Source organism: Nuphar pumila, chromosome 2 (genome assembly GCF_984573655.1).
Source record: "Nuphar pumila chromosome 2, dmNupPumi1.hap1.1, whole genome shotgun sequence".
NCBI classification, from domain to species: domain Eukaryota; kingdom Viridiplantae; phylum Streptophyta; class Magnoliopsida; order Nymphaeales; family Nymphaeaceae; genus Nuphar; species Nuphar pumila.
In genome coordinates this window covers 20,506,734-20,532,976 of record NC_143250.1, presented here as the reverse complement: position 1 = coordinate 20,532,976, position 26,243 = coordinate 20,506,734, and the positions used below count along the sequence as shown (strand labels likewise).

Sequence of the window (26,243 nt, the reverse complement as noted above, 5' to 3'; positions counted from 1 at the left end):
CTCAAAAACATTAGACAAGTTTCTTTTTGTCAAACAAATGCAAGTGGTGAATTCCATTGCCTCGGCTTGAGCGAAGCCATATTCAAGCTCGCTCGGGTTTGACCAGAGCCAAGCTTTAACAAGGCTATTCAAGCTCGGCTTTTTTTTCGTGAGCTGATCGCGTGAGCTCAACCAGCCCAGGTTCGCTCGAGCTTGGCTTGTGTGCAGCCCTAGTCCACACGCATCACTCAGGCTTACATGCAATATAGACACATGCACATGCACGCATGCGCACATACGCAGGCACATAGCAACATAACAACCCATTACGCACAAAGCTCTGTTTTATGAACCAGTGTGCATGGTATGGCATTTTATTTGGGCAATAGGCATTGAAATCTAAATGCTAGACACGGCTTCACATTCAACTACATTTGGACAGAGCCAAACACGTCACCTGTTGTCTTCTAGCAAAATCAGTAGCTTAAGAAAGATAACCGTGACTTTGTGATGCATGTAAAGAGAGGCTAAGTGAGTAGAATAATCTTCCAAAGTCTCCAAGGAGTTTCTAATTAGTAGCATCAGTTTTCCTCTAGATGTATTTGAACACTTTAGGTTTGATGTCCTATTTGATACAATTGCATCAAGCAAAAAAGCCTTACCACACAACTGACTGAATTGAGTGATTCATATAGGTGAGCTCAGTATAGGTAGGGTAAGTAAGGTTTGTGTAGCTGCAAAGATAGACTGCTAGTTTCCTATCATCATCAATGCTAAGGCTTGTAATTCACCCATTTCATCATAGTGCAACCATTTCATGTTACATGGTTGCATGAGCACAGCTCCTCTATTGTGCACTTCGGGTTGCGAACGCGAAAAAAACTCTGCTTCATTGTCAACACAGTCACTAGAGCTCTCGGGAGACATTCCTTCCTCAAAACCATGGATGGGAATTGCAAGAGCATCCTTCCTGGTCCTTCCCTTTGGCTCCTCAACAGTAGTCAAAGTCCCATGTTGAGTGATCATGTATGGATGTGCTTGATATGGGTGTGCTGCAGTGCTTCTTGCCCATTGATTCTCTGCAGTTGTTTTCAGTTCAGCCATATTTTGAGCCAATTGTGCCTTGGCTTGCATCACTTGGGCTTGTAAGGTTGCTACCTATCAAAGTAATGGTCATAATTGTCAGAAATCTTGCATTTGGATGACCAATTCAAACAATTGAGTAAAACCAGAAACTGTCATTGAGGTGCTCTTTTTGTCACCTCATATGATGATTCATTTGTCAATAGAGTAACCAAGCTACTTTAAGTCTTGTTATCTGCTTGATAAATTTATCTAGTGCCTATAAACTTCAGTTCAGTCTGATCAAGTCATCAGCCTAGAGCAACTTGAAGACTAAAGATGCCAAAATAGCTTAGCTCACCTAACAACTTTTCCTTAATAGTAGCTCCAAGAAAGTTCATGAATCTTAGGCATAAGCCTATAAATGCATATCATTTAATATGCACAAGTAACCGAGTGTGCAACAGTAAACAACAAACATTAAAACCTAGATAAACATTGCAGAAGTATAATTTAATTTTAGGCTATAATTTTTAGACGATTTCTTCTACGCAATGACATGGTTGTGCACAGTGGTGACAGAACAGACGTCTATCTCACGTTAGAGTTAACCAAATAGGAAAGAGAAAAGAAAGACAGGTCATGAAATGTGTGGCTGTCGATAGTACTCTTGCATCCCACTGCCCCACCTGCCAGTCTTAACACCTTAGGCATAGCATCCTAATTAGCAGTCTCTTTTGTCATTTAAGAAACCTATTTTTTTTTTATAGGCAAGCTGGGTTTAGGCAGACACCTACCATATATCTCTTAAGCCCCATGTGGCAGACGGATTCGAACCTGAGCCTTCGGCTTGGCACAGGATCCCACTTACCACATGGGAAAATTCCCCACCATCAAGTGTCAACTTTTTCCATTTTAGCCAAGAAATCTTGTAGGAGCAAAATGAAGAAAATGAACAAAGATAATAGGTTTTTGAATTTGACTACTTGCATTAATTAATAGAAGTAAAGCTTTTTTTTCAAAAAGAGAAAGCTGGGGTTAGGCAGACCACTACAAGTTATACAACTATACCATTAGGATTGGAACTTGCAACGTCCCAACACAAGGTGACATGCACTAACTGCTCCTGCCAGACAAACAGAGATCCCATTGGTAATTAATAGAAGTAATAGATACCCAGTTTTATTCAAACTTTTTAGAAATTAGCATCATACTTTACAATATGTTGTCATTTCATGATGACCATAAGTAGCAATTGTTTTTTGTCCCACCACAACACTTGGTACACAATAAACAATGGGGAAAATGGTCATCACAAGCATCTTAATCTCATAGAAACGACTCTTGCATAGGGACATTGTGTCTGTCAGCTTTAGTAATGATGATGTTTAAGATTTCTAAGAATGTCATTCATATCCATTGTCACATAGACATACTTTGAAACAATGGGAAAACCCCAAGACAATACCAATGTTAATTAAACATGCATAATGTCAAGTTCTAGTGTGGGAGTCCCTAAGAGGTTGTTTTCATTTTAAAAATAAGAAACATAGGATAGGTTGATGTTAAAACCACAGAGGTTTTATATCATGTTAATGTATATCAAAGACATTAAAAACCATAGATATCCAAATTCCCATCCTGAACCATGCTCTGCGGGTGTATCACAATTTAAAGAGCATATCGACCTTGGGATCCAAACTCAAAACTTCAAGCAAAGCAAGTACCTGTTGTTGCAGCGCAAAGATCTGGGAGACACACCCATGGACCGGGTCCTTGATCCGTGCATCGGCCTCGTAAGCCATTGTGATAACTGCTTCACTCCGCTCCAATGCCGGCAGGTGCAGTAGCAGCTTGGACATGTTGCTTGCGCCGAAGACCTTATGAATGGCCGTGAACCGGGCTACCCCTTGCTCTGAGCAGAAGTATGGGGCGAATATACAATTAGCAACGCACTTTCTCCTAAGGAACTTGCAGGCACCACAAGGAGAGCCTGCACCAGCCATTCCTCGACTTGGAATAGGAAAAAACTCTAGAAAGGAAAGAGAGAAAGAAAGAAGAAAAATGAAGTATATGAAGGAAAGAAGAGTCCTTAAAAAAAGGATGGAGATATGAAAGATAGAGATAGTAAGGCTAGAGGAGGAAGGGGGTTGGTTGGTGTATATAAGTGTTGGAGGGGGGACAAGAAGGGTAATGGTGTCTTTGATTGAGGGGACACTTTTTACCTGTGTCTATGGCCAAGGAAGTGAAGAACAAGCAGTGAAGGGCAAGGGGGGTGGTGCTTTTGTTTGAACTAGAGAATAGTCCTCTTTTTGTTTGCTTTCATTTCTTATTTTCAGGGTTGGTATAATTTTAAAAGCAATATGTCCGCCGAACGGCGCACTTGGGAATTGCTGCTACGGTTATGCTTTGACCGACAAGTGCCAGTGGGATTATTACCTGCTACCGGACGGAACATTATTGGCGTCTTTGGTAGCTTCAGCATAAAGCCATGTAGTTAGGGGTGTCAACGGCCCTGGTTTATCAGAACCAAACCCTATGGGATAGGGTCAGGGTATAGTGATAAATAAGAAGACCTGGGCTCATACCTGAAGGTCCGATTAATAAATGTGAAATTTTATAGCAGACCCGAACCCGACATGAGTTACGATTAAGACCCACAATTTTTCAATGTAAAAATGATAAAAATTATGGTTTTACCGGGTTTAGTTTATGTAGTTTTTATGGGTTGGGTATGGTTTTTCTTATAATAGACCCGATTAGACCTGAGTCTGGACCCGATACCATACCCAAAAATCTGGTCCAAGTCTGGTTTCACCTGGGTTCGAACTAAATCCGACCCGTTGACACCCTTACTTGTAATGTCTAACACGTCAACTCAGACTTTCCAAGAGACTTTCCTCTTGGATTAGAACGAAGGGTCTGGTTTTTCTGCTTTATAACATGAAGAAACTCTACTCGACACAGCACAAAGACTTCGTCGTCCATGGTCATTGTATTGGTGGCATAAAACTTTGAGGCTAGCACCCCTCACCTCGGGGTTTATGTTGAGCATCAACTTGCACAGATGAGAGACACTTATGAGAATCAAACCTTGACTGCCCATCTAGTGGCCAAGGACACACCCCACTAAGCCAACCCCCTTGGGACAAAATGAATGATCTGGTTTGGCTGTGACTAAGTATGGTTGTAATGGTCCCGACTCAATTCCGATTCACACATTACTAAATTTGACCTAATCGAACCTTGCCTGATAGGAGTCAGACGATAAAGGGTAATACTTAACCAAATCTAATTAGCTACTCTGATATGTTTTATATGTAAACAAGTCAGATTATCCTTCAAAATTCAATTTTGGTTCTGATTCAGGATTCGGCCGTAGAGATGAATTCTGAATCTGAATCCAATTATTAATCAAATAGCACTTTCTTTACTGAGGTCAATTAATAGGATCTGGGTTTGGCCGTGAATATTCCACCCAAAATCAATTCATTGATATATATATATATATATATATATATATATATATATATATATATATATATATATATATATATATATATATATATATATATATATATTGCGTCTTTAGTGAGGTCAATTAAGAGAGAGAGAGATATGCAAACAAGCTAAATGGGGTTTCCATCTTTTCTATTGTTTTCCATATTTTTAACCCCATAAATGTGTTTGACATGGTCGATTTGCAAGGAAACGACACCTAAATCATGTATTTTTTTATGGAAGAAAAAGATATTTGGAGCTTAAAAATTTATAAAAATTTTAAACCATTGATTTTTTTAACATTATAAAAACAAACCAAAGTGCAAACAACGGCAAAACAAACTTTCTTGTAAAATTGTCCTTCTCGTGCAATATTCCATTGACACTTTCATTGCCACACAAAGGAGACAACATTATGAGAAACAACTCACCACAAGGATTAATAGCAATAGCAGCTAATAATACTCTCATATATTTTCTTTTAATTAGGAACATTTTATTTACCATAAATACCGGAGGACACCCTCATAGAAAACCATCAATGCATGAACAGAAAGATAAGAAAAAGGTACTTAAATCAAACTTGTTTATCTCCCTCGATTGCCCCTAGCGTTTCAGGGTTCACTTTCATCCAATGATCAAAGTAGGCAGGAAGCTTTATGAAGGATTCTTTAAATGTGTCATACAATGCCTCCTTTGAATGTTTTCTTTCATGTCATGCAGCTTTGTAACTAACCTCCACACATTTCTCTCGGCTAATGTCATTAATGATTTGTCGCAGAGTCCTGTCTGGGTTATCATGCAATTGATCGTGAATGACATTTGAGATCCACATAGAAGGCTTTTTTTGCTATATGGTTGCTCGATAAACCACTGCAAGTATGATTGTTTACATACTTTTTTACTTTAAAGAAAGATGATATGAGAACCCTGATGCAATGGATCATCCAAGAAAAATCCTCCTTTCTTTGTTGATTTTTTTTGCATACAGCTGTCACTCTTTTTAGGTCACTCTTCGAGTATTTTTTTTTGTAGTTATTTTTTATCATGTGATTTTTCATAAATTCATGACAATGTTTCAGATCATTAAACTATTGAACGATACTAATGTCTACATCGTTTGAGTCTATTATTAACCATTGAAAAGCTTCCTGGTTGTTGATATGTTCATTTTGCAATCCTTCAAACAAGCTACATGCTTATGCTTCTATGATTTTCAACTCCTCTTCATTATAGATGTTATTGAAGGAGAACCTATGAAATCACATACATAAATAATGTTAAGGGTCAAGTTTTTAGCCACATAACTGCTCATATATCTTAATGTACCATGGACCTGACTTCTTAAATAGCTTATCTGAATTATCTTTGTCTTACATTATATATTCATAATCATTTGTGCCTTCTAAGTCTCTTATTGTTTCAAAGGTTTTCTCATCCTCGACTACATAGTCATTGACATCTTCATCATTGTCTTCTGAATCACACCTACTACTAAGTAGTTGTTCATATGCCCAAACAATATTACTAAGCATTGTGTTTAACTCGTTGTTTGGTTGTAGGTTCTCACTAGACCTTCATATTCATCACATAGTCCAAACCAGTATGCCTCATGCTCTCTGCATCCACAATTGAATCTGAGTTTGTAGTGTGGATGCTCTCCACATTAGTGTTATTCTCCATAATGTTGCACTCAATATCTGTGTCATTAAAATGTTGACAATTGAACGTTATCCTCCCACGAGGGAGGATTTTCTACAATAGTGATTGATTGAGAAATGTGCATATTATCGGTATTTCATATTTCATAGCTTTTTATCTCTAACATCCTTAAAAATCCAACATTTTAAAACTTTTCCCAAAACCTGAAATTTTGAGAAAATTTAAAAATTTATTTCACTTATTGTAAAGTTTTAAATGACTCTCAAAAGTAATGTTTCAACGAGTTTATCTAAAGCCACATGTTTTAAATATTAGATGACTTGCCTGATCGTGAGCATGCGCTTATATTACCCTTCTAATATCAAATATAGTACGGAACCATCCATAGACACAACCCGATTAAGTTTATTATTCTAGGAAAATTCTATATTAAAATATGAAAGATGAAATTTGTTTAAGGGTTGAGATGTTTGAAGAGTTATATAAAAGTTAAGATTTTATAATCATGTTTTAATTTTTCATATAGGAAAGGAAAAACATCCACAAGTTTATATTATTGAAAAATATTTACAAGTCTTTAAACGAGTAATGATCTAGAACAATAAAGTTTAATGTTTACAAGTTCATAAAATATTGAAAGTCAAGATCCCCAAGGATCATAATAGGTGAAAGTCGCCTTCAAGTGTGCAACAACCCGTTCTTCGCTTTATTCATCTAGGAGGATATTTGTAATTTTGTAGAGAATTAACATGCCCGTAAGAAACCCAAAACTAAACTGGAAGAATACAAATCAAGTTTGCAATGGTATAACCATAGTGTGATTCACATCATTTATAAAATGATGGTTTAAGATAATCCACATCATATCATGCATTCATATAACATTCATATAGCATTCATTTAATCATTCACAACCATGGCATTCATTCATTCATTCACATCCATGATATTCATTCATTCATTCGTTCACATCCATGACATTCATTCATTCATACACATAAATGAATAGCAATTAAGCAATTCACATATAATTGCATAAAGTAAATCGGTCAAATCTCATTAACATATTCAGCATGAAACGCATGCACATGTTTTTTAAATAAGTCAGAACATAAAAGTCCCTCACAAACATAATATATGCATTTATAAAATTTCATATAATAAATAGGTCAGAATCTCTTTCGCATTTTTCATGTGCACTTTATATAAACATGCTTTTCAAGTAAATAAGACATACAAGTCTATAGAAATTAAGGCATTCACGTACATTTTCTCAAAAAAGCATAAACATGTCTATCTTATTACTATGTTATGCATTATTATATTTTATAATTAATAGGTCAATTCTCATTACCACTTATGCACTTTTGCATTTTTATCAAATGAGAATAGGTTATTTCTTTCGACCTTTCTTGTGTGTCTCACACACACATGCACCTCAAGTGCATCACAATAAAGTCTGAGATTTTAAGCATTAGGTCAATCACATGACCCCATACATGTCTTCTTTATTAACATGTATGCTCATATGTAATGGCATATATAAACATTAGAGATTCTACATATCTACTTTCATATGTGTATGCACATGATGAAAGAGATTTTATGAATCTACTACATTGTTTCTTTTAATTATTTTAAACTCATTTTGTACAATAATGGGTATAGTTGCACACAAACAACTATAGGAGTATTTATTGTGCTATTATTTTATTGTTCTCAGAAACAACTCATCTGCAAAGTTTTTTGCCCTACCTTGTGAATCCTCGGGTAGGTTTGTTCCCATAACCTCTGTAGGGTGAGGACAAGGCACATGTAGTCGTCCAACATCATAATGCCCTATGAAGTTTGTACTATCTTTTTCTTTTCAAGAAAGATATGAGATCAGTATGAACTCAGTCATCTCGTTGAGATCATGACGAACCTAGTCATCTCTAAGAGCTCAATTTCACCGACAACTCATTTGGACTCGTAGTCCCAAGGTTATCTTTTATTAAAGTCATAGATCACATTGCAATACCATTATTTGATAGGATAACCCTCTCATGCCCTTATGCATGATTCATGCATACATACTTTGATGCATAATTCATTCATAACATGCTTTTATGTATGATACATGTCATGTTTAATTTATGCCCTCATGCGTGATACATGACACATTCAATTATACTTTGATGCATGATATATGTCATAATTCATTCATGCCTACATGTATGATTCTTTCATTTCACATTCATATGCAACACATATTCATTACATATGTGGCATGCTTCACATATAACCATTTACAAAAACATCTAATTCTGTCATGCATTCACATCATTCAATCATTCACACAATATTCAGTTTAATTATGTATGTGCAAACATGTACCTGCAAAAGCACTCTATATTTTGCTATCTAAAATTATGTCAAACATGATATCATAAACCACAACAAAAGAATATTTTTATTCTCATACATTCAAATCATGCTATGCATGATCTTCGAACTACATTTCAAAGTTTGCATGATGTTTTGCATCACACATACTCACCACAGGTAGTTTATCCAAATTCTTAAATGTTGCATTCATTTTCTTTTTTAAATGTGCATTAACTCAATGGCCGCTTTACAATACTTAGCATTAAGTATCATATTTCTAGGATATCTGCACGATAATTCATATACATGTATGGTTCAAGCATTTAATTATTCTATATATATATATCATAAATTGAATTAACATGTGCATTTATGCATATACAATTGCGAATATAAACAATACATGAGCACTTGCGTCAAACTAAAATTATGATGTGCATGTTAACATAGTTAACTATGCACATTTGCACTTGCTCGCATGCATTTTTATGATGTATTTCACACCTAATTAAAACCATAACTCAAATCTGTACAAAACCACTTCAAAACTGAGTTTTAAATACACATTATCAACATTTTAAAATGATTTTGAATCACATTCGAAAAAACATCTAAATTTGGAATTTTCTCTTTCTTGAGCAGTTTACTGAACGCTTAGTGTGTGGCATAATTTTCAAGGCAAAATTGAAATTAGATTTACTAATATGTAAACCAGATTTAATTATATTAAATAATCAATTCTAATTATATGTTCATATTGCTAATTAATCAAAAATAAACATAATCAAGTATTAGGTTAAAACCCCAACAATGCTAGCATGGCACAATGCTACAAGTATGCACTAACTTAACACTAGATTGCGATAAAATAACTCAGATAAGCATTTCAAAAATTTAGTTAAGGGATCTTACCCTCATAGATTTGATATAATAATATGGTGAAACCCGAAAAACCAAGGGGTTTTGCAAACTTTGCAATGAAGCGTCTCTTTGGCAATTCACTAAACACTTTGTGTGAGCATGCAACACCAAGAAGAAACAACAAGGTAGGCTTAGAGCTCTCATATTGATAGATAGTACTACAACATTGTACTAAACATGAGGTGGGATGGATTGCTTCGACATAATGGGAAATCGCCAATAAGTTAGGCGACTTTGGTGCTTTTCTCCAAATCGACACACAACCAAAAATCAGGTATAGTGGGTTGGTCATATGGGGTGTCTTCAAAAGTTAGTCATGATTAGAATCACAAGGTCTGCATGTTTTCCCATGCTCCCTCTTGCTGTTGCATGCCTCCCAAAAAAAACATACCAATCCTTCTCTATGGTGAATGGCTAGGGGTCACCAAAAAGGAAATCAAAGGCTATAAAGAAGGTTGAAGAAGGTGATCAACACCAGCCATGGGTGCCAATCTCCGGCTGGTGTGCTACTAAAATAGAAGGAACAAAACCCAAAGGAAACGGTGGATGGGGTGTGGTGTGCAAGACCCAAAAATGGAGAAGGGAGGCAGAAGATAGGCTATTCGATTGAAGCCAAAAATGGGAGAAAAGAGGCATTCGGCTGGGGTGGAAATGAGAAAGGGATAAAGGGGGGTCGGGTGCCCTAGTGGGCTCCACCCAACTCTTTCCTTTCTTTTGCTATGCAAATGAGAAAGGAAATGAGACAAGTCTTTCTTGATCGATTATCAATGATGGAATCGACTATATGCACCCAATCCAATGGGTTTAGATTGGGTCCAGCCCAAGTGGGTTGGTTCCACCAAACTGCACCACATAAAGCCCAAACAATAAAATAAATTAATGAAAAGAATATAAAAAGGAAAGAAAGGCTTAGTTTAGCACAAATTAAAGGATAAAGAAAATTTATATTCAAATAAATATTTAAATCCAAGAAACAATATTATTATTATTATTATTTGGGTCGACCCATTTTGTCCAAACCCATATAGACTAGTCCATATCACAAATTTGTTTCTTTTACTAAATCATATTCTAAGTTTTGCTAAAACAAAAATAATTGTCTAATCTTTAAATAAACTATTGTTTTAGAAACTCCTTAATTACTAATTATATTAGATTAAAATATTCACTTAAATGATTTTTTTGACCAAAATACTCTTTTAATAGAAATCTCTTTCATAAGCTACTTAAATACATTTAGTTAGGCTCAAAACTCTTTAAAAAAAATTTGATAAGTCAAGGATACACTTAAATATATAATTTTAATTCTAAATTAAATATTTTTAATAGCTAATTGCCTGAAATAATTTAAAAAATGCCAATTATGCCCTTATTGGTCAGAAATAAGTAAATAAACATGTAATACATCAAAAAATAAAATTTAAAAGCCAAAAACACATTTTTAACTCGATCATAAAGATGTTCACTTTATTTATTTATAATTCACAAAAATTAAAGGTTTTATATCCTCCCCCCTAAAAAAAAATTGTCCTCAAATAATTGGGGGTACTTTTTCGCATACCCGCTTTGGGTTCTCATGTACACTCATCGATATTGTGATGCTGTTATAGCACTTTGATAAAGAGAATGGTTTTGGTTCACAAAACTTGTTCTTTCATGTCCACAATCTGAATTGGTTTCTCGTACTGAATGATGTGAGAAGGGTCATGAACATACTTTCTCAGCATGGACACGTGAAAAAAAATCGTGAATCTACGCAAACTAAGGTGGTAGATCTACGTGATATGCTGCCTTGCAAATCCTTTCAAAGATCTTGAAAAAAACATCATATTTCAAACTGATTTTACCCTTCTTGCCAAAACAAAAACACTCTCTTGGTAGGAGAAATCTTTATAAACACAAAGTTGTTTACCTTGAAAGTAAGCTCTCTACGATGGCGATCTTAATAGCTCGGTTGATGATTTTGTCATGTGTACAAATGATCATGAATAATCTGAACCTGATCAGTGTAGTGTTGACTACCAACATCATCCTAGTAAATAGGTGATCTACATGGTCTCTCATATATTGCCTCATATGGTGTCATGCCAATGCTTGCATGATAACTATTGTTATACGCAAACTCCACGAGAATTATGTGACTATCTCAATCACCTTTTCAATCTAAGGAGTAAGCTCAAAGCATATCCTCAATGGTCTGAATAGTACTCTCAGACTAACCATCCATCTGAGGATGAAAAGTTATGTTAAACTTCAACTTTCTACCCAAGGCCTACTGAAACTGGCCTCAAACTCGCAAAGTGAAATAAGTATCATGATTAAATATGATCAAGATAGGCACAACATGTAGTCAAACCGCTTTTTGATATAAAGATTTGTAAGACTCTTAGGGGTCTAAGTAACTTTTGATTTGAATCATACTTACTCGGTGATTATGTGAGTGGTGTGACCGTACAAAGACAAGTTGTGTTTCATAAAATCCATAGTGATCTCCTCTCATTTCTACTAAGGGATCTCAATAGGCTGTAATAAACTTCTAGGTCTCTAATGCTAGATTATGACTTGTTGGCAAGTCAAACACTTAGAAACATAAACTGCAACATCTTTTTTCATGACATTCTACTAGTACCTCTACTAAAGGTCTTTGAACATCTTGGTATTGTTAGGGTGAATGGTATATCAAGACTTATGAGCCTCATCTAGAATTTTATACCTCAACCCAAGATCATTAGGTACCCAAATATGGTCCTTCATATGAATAAGTATGTTCTCTCTAAGGTGAAAAGAAGTGTCACTCACGTAAGGACTTTCAGTTTCTCAAACTAAGAGTCCTTTTGTTGCGCTGCAACAATCTTGACAAAGATATCAAGTTGCACGACTAGGCTGACTAGCCTGATCGTGGCTTGGCCTAGAAGGCCTCTATGTGATGAAATCCTTTAGCAATTTTCATCATTCGCTAAGGCAACAGGATATAACACTACTAGGCTTTTGACTATAACATTAACCTTACTCGGATGGTAGGATAAAGAAAAGTCTTAACCTGTAATGAACTCTAACCATCTATGTTATCGTATATTTGGCTATTTTTGAGAAAACAAATACTTCAAACTCTTGTGATCTGTGAACACTTGGAACTGCTTACCATACAAATAATGTTGTCATATCTTCAATGCAAAGACTACAACAACCAACTCAAGATCGTGGGTCATGTAGTTGTACTCATGAACTTTCAATTACCATGATGTGTAAGCTATGACCTCACCATGCTGCATCAAAATGCATCTCAAACCCATGTTTGAAGCATCCAAATAGACTACAAAACCATCGCTACCAGATGGCAAAAATAAAACTAGAGCTGATATGAGCTTCTTCTTAAGCATTTGGAAGTTTTCCTTACACTTATCTGACCACTCAAACTTATATGTTTATATTTCTAATTAGTCAAGAATCAACATAATCAAGTATTAGGACAAAACCCCAACTACGCTAACATGGCACAATGCTACAGGTATGCACTAACTTAACGCTAAAACACACTAGATTACGACAAAACAACCTAGATAAGCATTCTAAAAATTTAGTTAAGGGATCCTACCCTCGTAAAACTGGTATAATAATATGGTGAAACCTAAAAAACAAATGGGTTTCGTGAACTTTGCAATAAAGCACCTCTTTGGCAATTCATTGAACACTTAATGTGAGCATGCAACACCAAGAAGAAACAACAAGGTAGGCTCAAATGGGGCACTCTCATGCTAAAAGAGAGTGCTACAACATTGTACTAAACACGAGGTGGGCTCTATTGCTTCGACACAACGGGAAATCACTAATAAGTTGAGAAATTTGGGTGATTTTTTGGCACACAACCAAAAATCGGGTATAGTGGGCTGGTCGGATGGGTGTCTTCAAAGGCTGGTCATGAATCATGAGGTCTGCACATTTTCCCATGCTCCCTTTTGCTGCATGCCTCCCCAAAAAAATCCATCAACCCTTCTCTATGGTGGATGGCTAGGCAACACCAAGAAAGAAATCAGAGGAGAAGAAGAAGGTGATAAACACCAACCTTGGGTGCCAATCCCAGGCTTGTGTGCTGCTGAAATAGAAGGCACAAAAGCCAAAGCAAAAAGTGGCTGGGGTGTGATGCGCAAGACCCAAAAATGGAGAAGGGAGAAGATAGTCTATTCGGTTTAAGCCAAAAATGGGATAAAAGGGGCATTCGGCTGGGGTGAAAATGAGAAGGAGATAGAGGGTGGTGGGGTGCCCTAGTGGGCCCCACCCAACTCTCTCCTTAACTATATGTGCCCAACCCAATGGGTTTGGTTTGGGTCCGGCCCAAGTGGGTTGGTTCCCACCAAACCGTATAAAGCCCAAACAATAAAATAAATAAAAAAAGAGTATAAAAAGGAAAGAAAGGCTTAGTTTAGCATAAATTAAAGGATAAAAAAAATACATATTCAAATAAATATTTAAATCCAAGAAAAATGATTATTATTAGATTGGATCGACCCATTGGGTCCAAACCCATATGGACTATGGGTTCATATGAGAAATTTGTTTCTTTTACTAAATCAAATTTTGTATTTTGCTAAAACAAAAATAACTATCTAATCTTTAAATAAATATTTGTTTTGGAAAATTTTTAATTACCAATTATATTAGATCAAAATATTCACTTAAATTATTTTTTGACCAAAATACCCTTTTGATAGAAATTTCTTTCATAAGCTACTTAAATACATCTAGTTAAGCTCAAAACACTTTAAAAATACTTTGATAAGTCAAAGACACACTTAAATATATAATGTTAGTTTTAAATTAAATATTTTAAATAGTCAATTACCTGAAATAATTCTAAAAATGTCAATTATGCCATTATTGGCCATAAATGAGTGAATTAGCATGTAATACATCAATAAATAAAATTTAAAAGCCAGAACACATTTTTAACTTAAATGTAATGATGTTTGCTTTATTTATTTATAATTTTAAAATTTTACAAGTTTTATAATATCAATAAAGTTTTGAAAATATGCATGTTCTCCACATTCATATTGTCTACAACACTAACTATTAGAGAGGTGAATATTTAGAGCATGATGCCTCAAACAGCGATATTGTTGAGTGTTCGAGATAGGTCTACATCTTGCGTATGATTACCATGATCATTTAAAGCATTGGCTGCACATTTTTGTTCCTTATCTGCTTGTTCAATATTGATTTAAAAAGTCAAGTCTCTTGTTCATTGCAGTGACATTTCTTGTCTCAACACCTCTGGTAGAATGAGTGAGACAAGTAAATAAACATCACCACCACACAACATGAAATTCACATCATCGGCATCTAGAATGAGTAGCCCTCTTTTTTTTACTTTCTATCTTTTTTGAAAATAGTTATACTGAAAAGTCATTTTATCTTTCGGGTACATGGTTTTATGAAACATCATTGCCACAAATTCACTAAAGCTAATGTTTCTAGGGACCCTTATAGACCTCCAAGCAACATATGTCTCAAAATGGTAGTATACTTTAACATTTTTTGAGTTTATCGTCAACTATCTGCACCAGATCAAAACATGCATTGATGAACCCTTAAAAGATAACAAGCACTCATGCATAAATACTCTATACATAGATCATGTATACCATCCTTGTGCTTCGCAAATTGTATAAACCTCTTTTCTTGCATTTATTTCACCCAAATTCAAAAAAATAAAATAAAATACAATGTAATACAAAAATATAGTTATTCAGATGATCACAATGTCCAAATCATAAAGAATCAACATAAGTAACAAAACACATGCAACAATTCACAAATCGTTAGAGGAAATCAAACACCAAAACATTGCCTCATAATAAATGGAACTCACCTTAGATAATGGCCTTCTAGGACCACAGTTCTCGTATCATTCAAAGAGGAGGAATAATTATGCAAGTGGAGGTGGTCGTAACTTTGCCAGAGTGTTGGATGATGAGACACCCTGGAATCACCACAAGCGGAGAACAATTAATGTCATGCTTTTTTAACAAGATGAAACATGAACTATAACTTTTCATGTCAAAGTTGTTGTTACAAAGTGCAACGATTATCTATTCATGCATGTAGAAGACGATGAGTAGGAAGAAGAGAGAGAAGCATATGTACGTGGTTCGGCCTTTAGGCCTACTTCCACTGGACAAGGGAGAACACATTCTTGATAATTACATTCACCAATTTACAAGAGATACTTAAACATGAAAGCAAAGATGATAAAGGCAAGTTGCCAGGTTAAACAAACTTAATAAAAAGATAAACCAAAGGGTGGAAGGAAATCCATTGATGATATGGCAACCGTTGATAAAGAGGTTATGGGCCTTATCTCAAATCTTATTGATTATGGTAGGATTCCCATACGATTCCTCATAATACTCTCCCTCAAGTTGGTTCACAAATATCAATTTGTCCCAACTTGGCAACATTAGCCTGATGCTTTTCATGAGCTAATGGCTTGGTGAATATATCTGCCAATTATTCTTCTGTTCGAACATGAGAAGTTTGAATCTCTTTATTTTGAATTTTCTCCCAAACAAAATGATAGTCAACTTTAATATGCTTTGTCCATTCATAAAACACAGGATTAGCTCCAATATGTATGGCAGCTTGATTGTCACACCGCAACTCAATTGGTTCTTGAATCTGGACCCCAATATCTTTCAATAAAGCCTTCACCCATATTAGTTCTCTATATTTAGCCTATGCACTGGATCGGGCTACAATATTTTGTTTCTTGCTTTTCCATATGACAAGATTACCCCCAATTAAAACACAATACCCATATGTGGATTTCATGTCATTTGGATCCCCTGCCCAATTAGCATCGGCATAAGCAATGACATTGAGACTTTGATTTCTCCTCATCAAAATTCCTCTGCCAATAGTACCTTTTATATATTTGAGAATCCGATGCGCAACTTCGAGATATGACGTATAGGGTCAGTGCATGAACTGACTTATGAAATTTATAGCATAAACCAGATCTGGCTGAGTAACAGTTAAATAAATAAGCTTTCCACTCAATCATTGAAAGACACTAATATCTTCAACCAATTGTCCTCCCTCTCTCATAATTTTGTGATTGGGATCCATGGGAGTATCAACGGGTTTTGCTCCATGCATACTTGCTTCTTTAAGTAAGTCAAGAGAATATTTTCGTTGCCAAATGAATATCCCTTTTTCAGAATGAGCAACTTCAATTTCAAGAAAATATCTTAACTTTCCTAAATCCTTGATTTCAAGCTTATGATGAAGGAGTTTTTTGACCTTTTGCATAAAGTCTGTCATTACCTGTGAGAATAATATCGTCAACATAAACAAGCAATATAGTGATGCTAGAAGGGCCATTAGCAACAAACATGGAATAATAAGCAGAGCTTCTATGAAATCCAAACTCTTTAAGAGCCTCACTCAATTTAAAAAACCATGTGTGGGATGACTACTTAAGACCATAAATAGCCTTTTTCAACTTGCATGTCATATCTTTCTTTTACTCACTACTAGGTGGGAGAGACATATATACTTTTTTCTACAACTCTCTATGCAAAAAAACATTTTTCACATCAAGTTGATAAGGTTGCCAATTCTTATTAGCAGCAACAAACAAGAGAGCCTTTATCGAGTTCATTTTGATGATAGGAGCAAATGTTTCATTATAGTTTTCACCCTCAATTTAAGTGTACCCTTTTGCCACTAGTTTGGTTTTATACATTTCAACACTACCATAACTTTGATATTTTATTTTGTGCACCCATCGACATCCAACTGGTTTCTTTCCTTTTGGCAAGGTAACAACTTTCCAAGTGTAATTTTTCCTAAGAGCCTCAAGTTCCTCATTCATTGCTTTTTTCACTTGGGGTCAGTATTAGCTTCATGGAAAGAGTTTGGTTCTTGGAGTTGATAAATCTTAGCTAAAAAGGATAGATATGAAGGCTTGAGGTTGGTGAGGGACACTTGCTTTTCAATGGAATGAAGGGTTGAATTGGAAGCAAAATAGGTGTAGTAATCTCTAAGTCTAGTAGAAGGTTGAAGTGTTCTATCAAACCGCCTTAAGTTGATAGTGGCACGAGTGTTGTGACTAGGGTCACCTTCATGATTGTTAGGCTCAACAAGCAATGAAGAAGATTGTTCATTGGAAGGCAGGCCGGTATCTATGGGGGATTGTGTGTCATCAGTATCTTGAAGGTTAGGCAAAGGATTGGACAAGGTTGGGTCGTAATGCAAACTCTCTCCCTGACCCAAGACTTGCTCATGAGAACAAAAGGGCTCATATTCAAAGAATTTCACATCACGGGAAATATACATTTTTTGACTAAGTGGATCAAAACACTTGTATCCTTTTTTAGTGTGAGAGTAACCCCAAAAAACACACTTGATAGCTCTTTGATCAAACTTAGTTCGGTGTCAAGGCTAAACACAAACATAACACTTGCATCCAAAAATACAATGGTGATTCAAAGAGACATGTTTATGAGAAAGTACCTCAAGAGGAATGGCATTTTGCAAGGTATTACTTGGTAGCCGATTTATATTGAAACAAGCAATGGCAATGGCCTCGGCTCAATATCTCGTTGGCACATACATATGAAACATAAGTGCCCGAGCAACATTAAGAATGTGTCTATTTTTACGTTCGGCCACTCTATTTTGTTGTGGAGTGTCGATGCAAATATTTTGGGGCATAATATCATGCATTTCCATAAAATCCTTCATAGCTTCATTGAGGTATTCTCCACCATTGTCAGAACACACTCTTTTTATTTTAGCATTGTATTGCGTCAAAATCATCTTATAAAAATCTTTGAAACCCTTAGGCACCTCATTTTTTTTGCCTTAGAAAGTAAATCCATGTGACACGTGACTTATCATCTATAAAGGTAACATAATACGTGTACCCCTTTTGAGAAGGCATAGGTGTCGGCCTCCAAACATACCTATGGACAAGATCAAAGAAATTGTCACATCTAGAATTTGACTGTTGAAAAGGAAGTCTTGAAAATTTTGTGAACTCACAAGCATCGCAAGCTTGTAAAATGGGATCAAGTTTGGGAAATAAAATGTTCATCACATGATTAGACGGATGTCCAAGGCGATAATGCCACAAATCTGAAAGTTGTGACTATTTTGTTGAACACTTAACCCTTTGGTAATCACCGACTCGTCCAAAATGTAGAGGTTGTTCTTTTCATATCCACTACCAATTAGCTTCTGTGTCGCTTTGTTCTGAAAAGTTACACCCTCAGAAGAGAAAATTGCAACACAATCATAGTCTTTGGTGATCTTACTTATAGACAACAAGTTGGAAGATAATTGTGGCACATAAAGCATGTTAGACCCTTTATCACAATTGAAAAAAGAATATATTCCAATGCCATCAACTGCAACAGTGGTCCCATCAGCTATGTGGACCAGCTTCTGTTGAGCATTACCAATATTGTAAGCATGCTCAAGTTTGTCGGTCATATGGTGAATGGCCCCTCTGTCAATAATCCAGTTATATTCATTTTTCACAGTTAAAAGGTCTAGGTGATTACCTGGTAAAGTATCCTTAGATGTCGCTGGCTGCACATGGTTACTCGAGGATGCCTTGGTCATGTTCTGAAAAAATTTAGCAAGTTCCTCCATGGACACCATATTTGCGCTGCTTTCATGCTTGGTAAAGTTCAGTCTTTCACAGTCTCATGTAGGTTTTCCTATGATGTCCCAGCATCTCTCTCGAGTGTGTCCGAGTTTCTTACAATAAGTGCATCAGATACGAGGCCGACCTTTGTTTTTCTCGTTGATCTCCTTTTCTTTCTTCTCAATGAGAGCAACATTCTTGTTAGGCTGACTGGTTTCGACTTGGAAAGCCAACTTCTCTTACTCATGATTGTTGGGTTTAGGATCATCACACATAACCTTCCGCCTAGCTTCTTCATGTTGAATAATAGAACAGATAGTATTATAGGATGGAAATGGCTGGGTCATAAGGATCTGACTACAAATATTATCATAGTCATCACCTAAACCAGCAAGCATTTTGAAAATCTTATCTTCTTCTTGACATTGTCATGTGATGTTGGGATCCATGGTGGATGGTCGATGTTGCAAAAGTTCATCCCACAATCCATGAAAAATGCTAAGATAAAGTGTATATGGCTTATCATCATGTTTAATAGAAAGAATCTCCTGCTGCAACTATAAACTCGAGCAACATTATTTTGTTCCCCAAATACTTCTTTAAGTGAATCCTAAATTTCTTGGGCAGTATCACGAAATAAGAAGCCTTGAGCAACTTATGGTTCCATGGAATTTAACAGCCATGACATCACAAGATGACTTCTTAATTCCCATTCATCATATCCAAAATTGGTTTTAGGAGGTTGCTTAATTTTGCCATTAATATAATCGAGTTTCAACTTACCGCTGAGGAATAAAGTAGCGGCCTTAGTCCAACTCAAGTAATTGGATCCACTCAATGGCACCGTGGTGATTTTGAGAGTGGGGTTCTGCTCCTGAATAACTTTGGTAGTGGAATCATTCCCATGGACACCCGTGGCACTACTAGTTGAATTAGCCATGAAGATGCCAAACAGAAGTAGGATGCACAAAAACTATGGATCAACATGCTTTGATACCATGTTACAAAGTGCAGCGATTATCTATTCATGCATGTAGAAGACGATGAGCAGGAAGAAGAGAGAGAAGCAGATGTACGTGGTTCGACCTTTAGGCCTACTTCCACGGGCCAAGGGAGAACACATTCTTGATAATTACATTCACCAATTTACAAGAGATACTTAAGCGTGAAAGCAAATATGATAAAGGCAAGGTGTCAGGTTAAACAAACTTAACAAAAAGATAAACCAAAAGGTGGAAGGAAATCCATTGATGATATGGCAACCGTTGATAAAGAGGTTATGGGCCTTATCTCAAATCTTATCGATTATGGTAGGATGCCCATACAATTCCTCATAATAGTTGCCCCATCATGGGAATGAGAAATACTCATGCAATAGTCACTGCAAGCTATCCAGAATGTTTGATAGTGGTCGTAGGGTAGCCAGAATGTTGGATGGTGAAAGGCCATTCAAGTGGCTGCAAGGTAGTTGGATTGTTGGATGGTGAAACACCCATCAATCGTCAAAGTTAGAGTTCTTTTGTTTTGACAAGGGCATAACGAACTGCCAAAACTAGAGTATTTGGATTTTATAAGATTATGAATAAGTCCACATTTTGTACCTGATATTGCAGACTAGAGGAGATTATCACACAAATAGTGTCATCCGCAGGAAGTATGACAAAACTAGTGAATCTCTTCTCTTTTGAATGTGTTCGAGCAGGACGTGCACCACATATGTGTGTGCATCCGAGCATGTATGTTCAATGTAGTGCGAAACAAGCACACCTTAAGTTTTTGTCTTCGGACAAGACATGCACCACATATTCATGCATATCTGAGCAGGTCTATTCAGAATAGTGAGAAGAGAACACACCTTAAATTTATTTTTTTATAGGACGTACACCACATATTTATGCGCATTTGAGCAGGTTCGTTCAAAATAGTGTGATGCAAACGCACCCTAAATTTATTTATTTTTTTAACAAGATGTGTGCCACATATATGTGTATCTAAGCAGATCCACGCATCTGAGATATTCCATTCAAAATAGTGCAAACATGACACACCTTAATTCTTTTTTTTACAGGAAGTGCACCACATATTTATGAACGTCTCAACGGATTAGTCAAATTTATCGACATTTCACACACACCTTAATTTTATGTATTAAGTTTTTATATGATGTTTGTGCACATGTCCACACATTGAGTGAGGTTCTCCATTTTTTTTAAAACACATGTAGCTAGTTTGATTTTTTCATTTTAACTTTTAATATTCTCTCATGTGTTGTTTTAATCGCATAACAAATTTTCTATGAACCATACAGTGTCTGCACTTAGTTTTATCGAAAGCGCAACTCAAAAGTGTGCATCTAAGCAACAATCGCTAGTTTGATTTCTTAGTTTCATCTATTCACTTTTATTTTAATCTTTTGAGGTTCACAATTTTTTTGTATAACATACATTTGTGTTTTCATAGTCACTACAAGAATGAGGGTCAGTAGTGGTGACTTGTCTTGCTGCTATTGCCCTATTTATCACCACTATAGGTCTATAACGGTGACAAAAAATGGCCGCCAATTTTTGGCCTTGAGTAATAATGACGACATTTATAGGTCATTATTAATGTGTGATCCAATTTAGATGAAGAATCTCGTCAGAACTGGGAACACAATAGTGGCAACCCACCCTATAACAACGACATTCCTATATTGTTGTTATAGCCTATAACAACGATATTCCTATATCGTTGTTATAGCCTATAACAGGGAGAATTAACTCACCATTATAGTCGATAATGGTGAGAAGCCATCATTATAGGCATGACAGCAACAATTAAGTCATTATTATAGGTTGTAACAACGACATAGGGTTAAGGTCGATAATGATGACATAGAAATGTTGTCGTTATAGGCCTTAAACCTGTAAAAATATATTTTTTATATTAGTTTTAAAAAAAAATTAGATTACATTAAACAAAATAGAAAATATAATTTAAATATACACTTCAAACATACTCAAACATAAATTCATTCAAATATAAACATACACTTCAAACATTAATTCAAATATAAACATACACTAGTATTTATACATCCTAAAACACATATTCAAATATAAACATACACTTTTTCAACCTCCTCAAACATTCATCTCCAACCCCCTCAAACATACATCTATTCAATTATAAACATATACTTCAAACATCAATTTAAATATAAACATACACTAGTGTTTATACATCCTAAAATATATATTCAAATATAAATATACACTTCTTCAACCTCCTCAAACATTCATCATCTTCAACCCCATCAAACATTCAACTTCAAACATACATTCAAATATAAACATACTTCGAAAAATAATACACTTCAAAAAATAAACTTACATCATGTCCAACCCCCTTCCCTAGATCCTCTCTAAACCTGCAACAAACACACTTCAAGAATGAGTACAATGTGTAATTTAAAAAAATATATATAAAAATAAACAATTATAACAATGCTAATGATGATAGCAGTATGAGAATTCTGTCTAATATTTTATTCACATCACGATTGAATGCTCAATAATGCTTTCACCTTTTCCTCCACTTCCACAAAAATCTACAAAAGCATAAAGATAACATTAACAAAATATTTTTTCATATTTAAGGGAATATCAACTTCAACTTAATATATATCAGCTTATATATATTTAAAATCAATTTATATACATATATAAAATCAGTTTCACACTAACTACAACATTTTATTATAACACAAAGGTAGAAGACAGAGCAATAACACATGCACTTGCAATACACTTATATATTTTTTATATTAGTTTTAAATTTTTTACATTACATTCAATAAACGGAAAATACAATTCAAATGTATACTTCAAATATCCTCAAACATACATCCTTAAACATCCATTCAAGCATACATTTTAAACATACATTCAAATATAAACATACACTTCAAACATCCATTTAAATATAAACATATATTTCAAATATACATCCTGAAATATACCCCCCCCCCCCCCCCGACACCCTCCCTTACATCATCTCCAAACATGCAGCAAACACACTTCAAATACAAAACCATTACATCCTCTCCAAGCCTACAAAAAACACACTTCAAATACGAACCCCCTAACTGAGAAGTAGAGGACGGGATGGAGAAGGAGGGGGGTGAGGAGGAGAATGAGGAGGGCGAGGAGGTAAGTAGTCTTGTGGATGTAGATAAGGACTCTGCATCACTTTACCATTTGGCAAACAAAAGTTACAAGTTTGGTAAGGCTAGATACACCACCATATCCTCCAACTCTAGATGGGGTTACTCTTCATAGCTAGCACCTACCTACCTCTTATTTGAAAAAGAAACTTTTTTAAGTGTTTTCGTTTCTTTTATAGGAGTTTAATGTTATGTAAGTTTGTGTTTAAATAAAAAATCATGAAGAAAATGTGTGGAACATGGTAAATTCCAAAAAAATGAATGTTGATAATTGGACTATGGGTTCAGAATGTTAAACAACTCGCATATGAAAACACTCACTACAAGGAGCAAAGAGAAAAAAAGTTGTTGCTATTGACTTAGCAATAATGATGACTTTAGATATTCCCATGAATGCCTTTGCCCTGCACAAATATCATTGTTAAATACATGTCTATGTTTATAATGGTGACATTATATGGCCATGCACATATGTCGTCGTTATAAACATACCTATAACTACGACTTTAGATATTGTTGTTATAGGTATGTTTATAACGGTGACATTACATGGCTGTTAATTATTGTCATTAAAAACTTTTACGGTAATATTTAATGGGCATATAATATCGCCGCTATTGATATATAATGGCGAGATATAAATCTCAATGTTATAGTCTTTCTCTATAACGATGATATTACATGGCCATTAATTATTGTCGTTAAAAAACTTTTACGACAATATTTAATGAGCATATAATATCGCCGCTATTAATATATAACGAAAAGATATAAATCTCATTGTTATAGTTGTTCTCTATAATGATGATATTTATGTCACAGTTATAGCCTTTCTCTATAATGGTGACATTTCTGTTGCCGTTATAGCTTAGTATTTTAAAAGGGCCTGACTGACTCTTTTTATTTTTTCCTCTTCTTCCCTCTCTTTTTGCGATATCTCGGCACTTTCGCCGGATCCTACTCCCTCCACCTTACAAGGTACCTCTCTCTCTCTCTCTCTTCTTCCTTCTCCCCTCACTGCCACTAAACCCAGCTCTACTGGCTGGGTTGGGCTATGCCAAACCCAACCCCCGTGCAAACATGTTGTACGCTGGTGGTTGCTATATCCAATTCTTCTTGTGGGTGCTTAAAGGCCACCTTTGTTTGAGCATAATGTTAGTGTTAATGAATGTGGGAGGAGTATTTTGTAGTTCTAGGATAAAAATACATCCCTTCTTCCAAATGGGTTTCAAGTTCTCATAAAATTTCATATAACGGGTTTTTCTCTCGCAATCTTTAGGTATCTCTCTCTTTTCACTTATTTTTTTCCCTTTGAGATTTGCCCCATCTTTTTGTGTTTTGTGCTTTTCACCCTTGGATGTTACATATGTATTTGGTGTATCTATATACTACTGTAGTGTAGTTGGCAACGTGCTTGAGATCCAGCTGCAAGGGATGCCTTGTGCTTCTAGCCAGAAACACAGAGCCCTTCTAGGCAAACAAGAGTATCTTATTACACATGCTACAATTTCTTTCTCCTAGTGATTCATCTGATTGTTGGCATCCGAATATTGTGTAGGGAGAGAAGGGGGACAGTTTCATGAGTGTGCCTCCTTGAATCACCTGTTGGGGGTGACCATTCTTTTCATAGGAAAATGTCGGTCAATCTCTCAAACTTAAACTGAAATTCACATCTGGAGAAACAGAAGGGGGGTTGAAGGTTGTAACACACCCCAATATCAATCTTCTTGTCAATACAATTATGGTCGAGGAGGAGAAATTTTCCGTCCATGACATCTCCAAGTTAGTGGAAGATGTCATCTTTCTAATATTGGGTTAGAAGACTGACCCAGATTGTGCATTGAGATGTTTATCACCGCACAGTCACCCCAAGCGTAGCACATTCCTGGGGGGTGCTTGGGAGCCGGATCTTGACCATGAGCCGGAAGAGGTCGGGATGGAAGCCGGATCTTAGGGGCGGCGCGGTGTTTATGTTTTTATTTTTTATTTTTTTGATTGTCTAGTTTGCATTGATCCATCACTTTTTCCTATGTGAAGGTGGTGTTATTTTACTTTATTTTATTTTTTTAATTGGGTTTGACAGTTTGAGTGGCCCATCTCCTCCTCTTGTGTGAATCAACATAATCCATTTTTGTCACAAAATGGTTTGATCAACAAGTATTTTGTAAGAAATGGGCTTCCTTGGGACGAGGACCAAGCTTCAAGTGGTGATGGTGGAACCGAAAAGACAACCACTGTGAAGAGGCATTCGACCGGGGCGTTTGAAAAGAAATACAAGCCTACAATTGGTGTAGAGGTTCACCTATTTGACTTCTTTATAAATTGCGAGAAAATCAGGTTTTATTGTTGGGACACCAATGGACAAGAAAAAATGGGTAGAGGATAGAACCACAATCATGGCGAATATGCAACTATCATATAAGTTATGCATTGATTACTAATGTTCTCATTACTTCTCGGTTTTATGATTTATCTAATTAATTAACTTTTGTATCTCAATATTGCTTTATAGTTTTAGGTTGCTTCCTTAACTTTGCATCTCAATATTGTTTTGTAGACTTAGGCTGTTTCATTACAATTTTTTGTCTGATGCACATGGTTATAAGTTAGAAATGGTTGATATATTCACACTGGTAATTTGGATGAAATGTGAGAACAAAGTAAACTTATAAGTTAGAAACACCAACGGGGGCTCCGCAAGTCTGGTAGGAGCAGCTGGTGCATGTCACCTTGTGTTGGGACGTTGCAGGTTCAAACCCCAAGGTATAGTTGTATAACTGGTAGGGGTCTGCCTAACCCCAGATTGCCTTTCAAAAAAAAAAAAAGGTAGAAATTGTTGATAAATTCACACTGGTAATTTGGATGAGTTGAATGCTAGACATCCAAGCTGGTTTA

General features: G+C 35.7%; 1 protein-coding gene across 1 annotated transcript; it reads right to left on the bottom strand.

Moving 5' to 3' along the window:
- Window positions 1–729: 729 nt before the first annotated feature.
- LOC149844976 (uncharacterized) lies at window positions 730–3,047 on the bottom strand. The gene is made up of 2 exons (XM_089986665.1): window positions 2,769–3,047; window positions 730–1,137 (listed from the first exon to the last, which is right to left on the bottom strand). Exons 1-2 carry the CDS (start codon window positions 3,045–3,047, stop codon window positions 730–732), a joined length of 687 nt encoding a protein of 228 aa, XP_089842791.1.
- Between the last annotated feature and the right edge of the window lie 23,196 nt (window positions 3,048–26,243).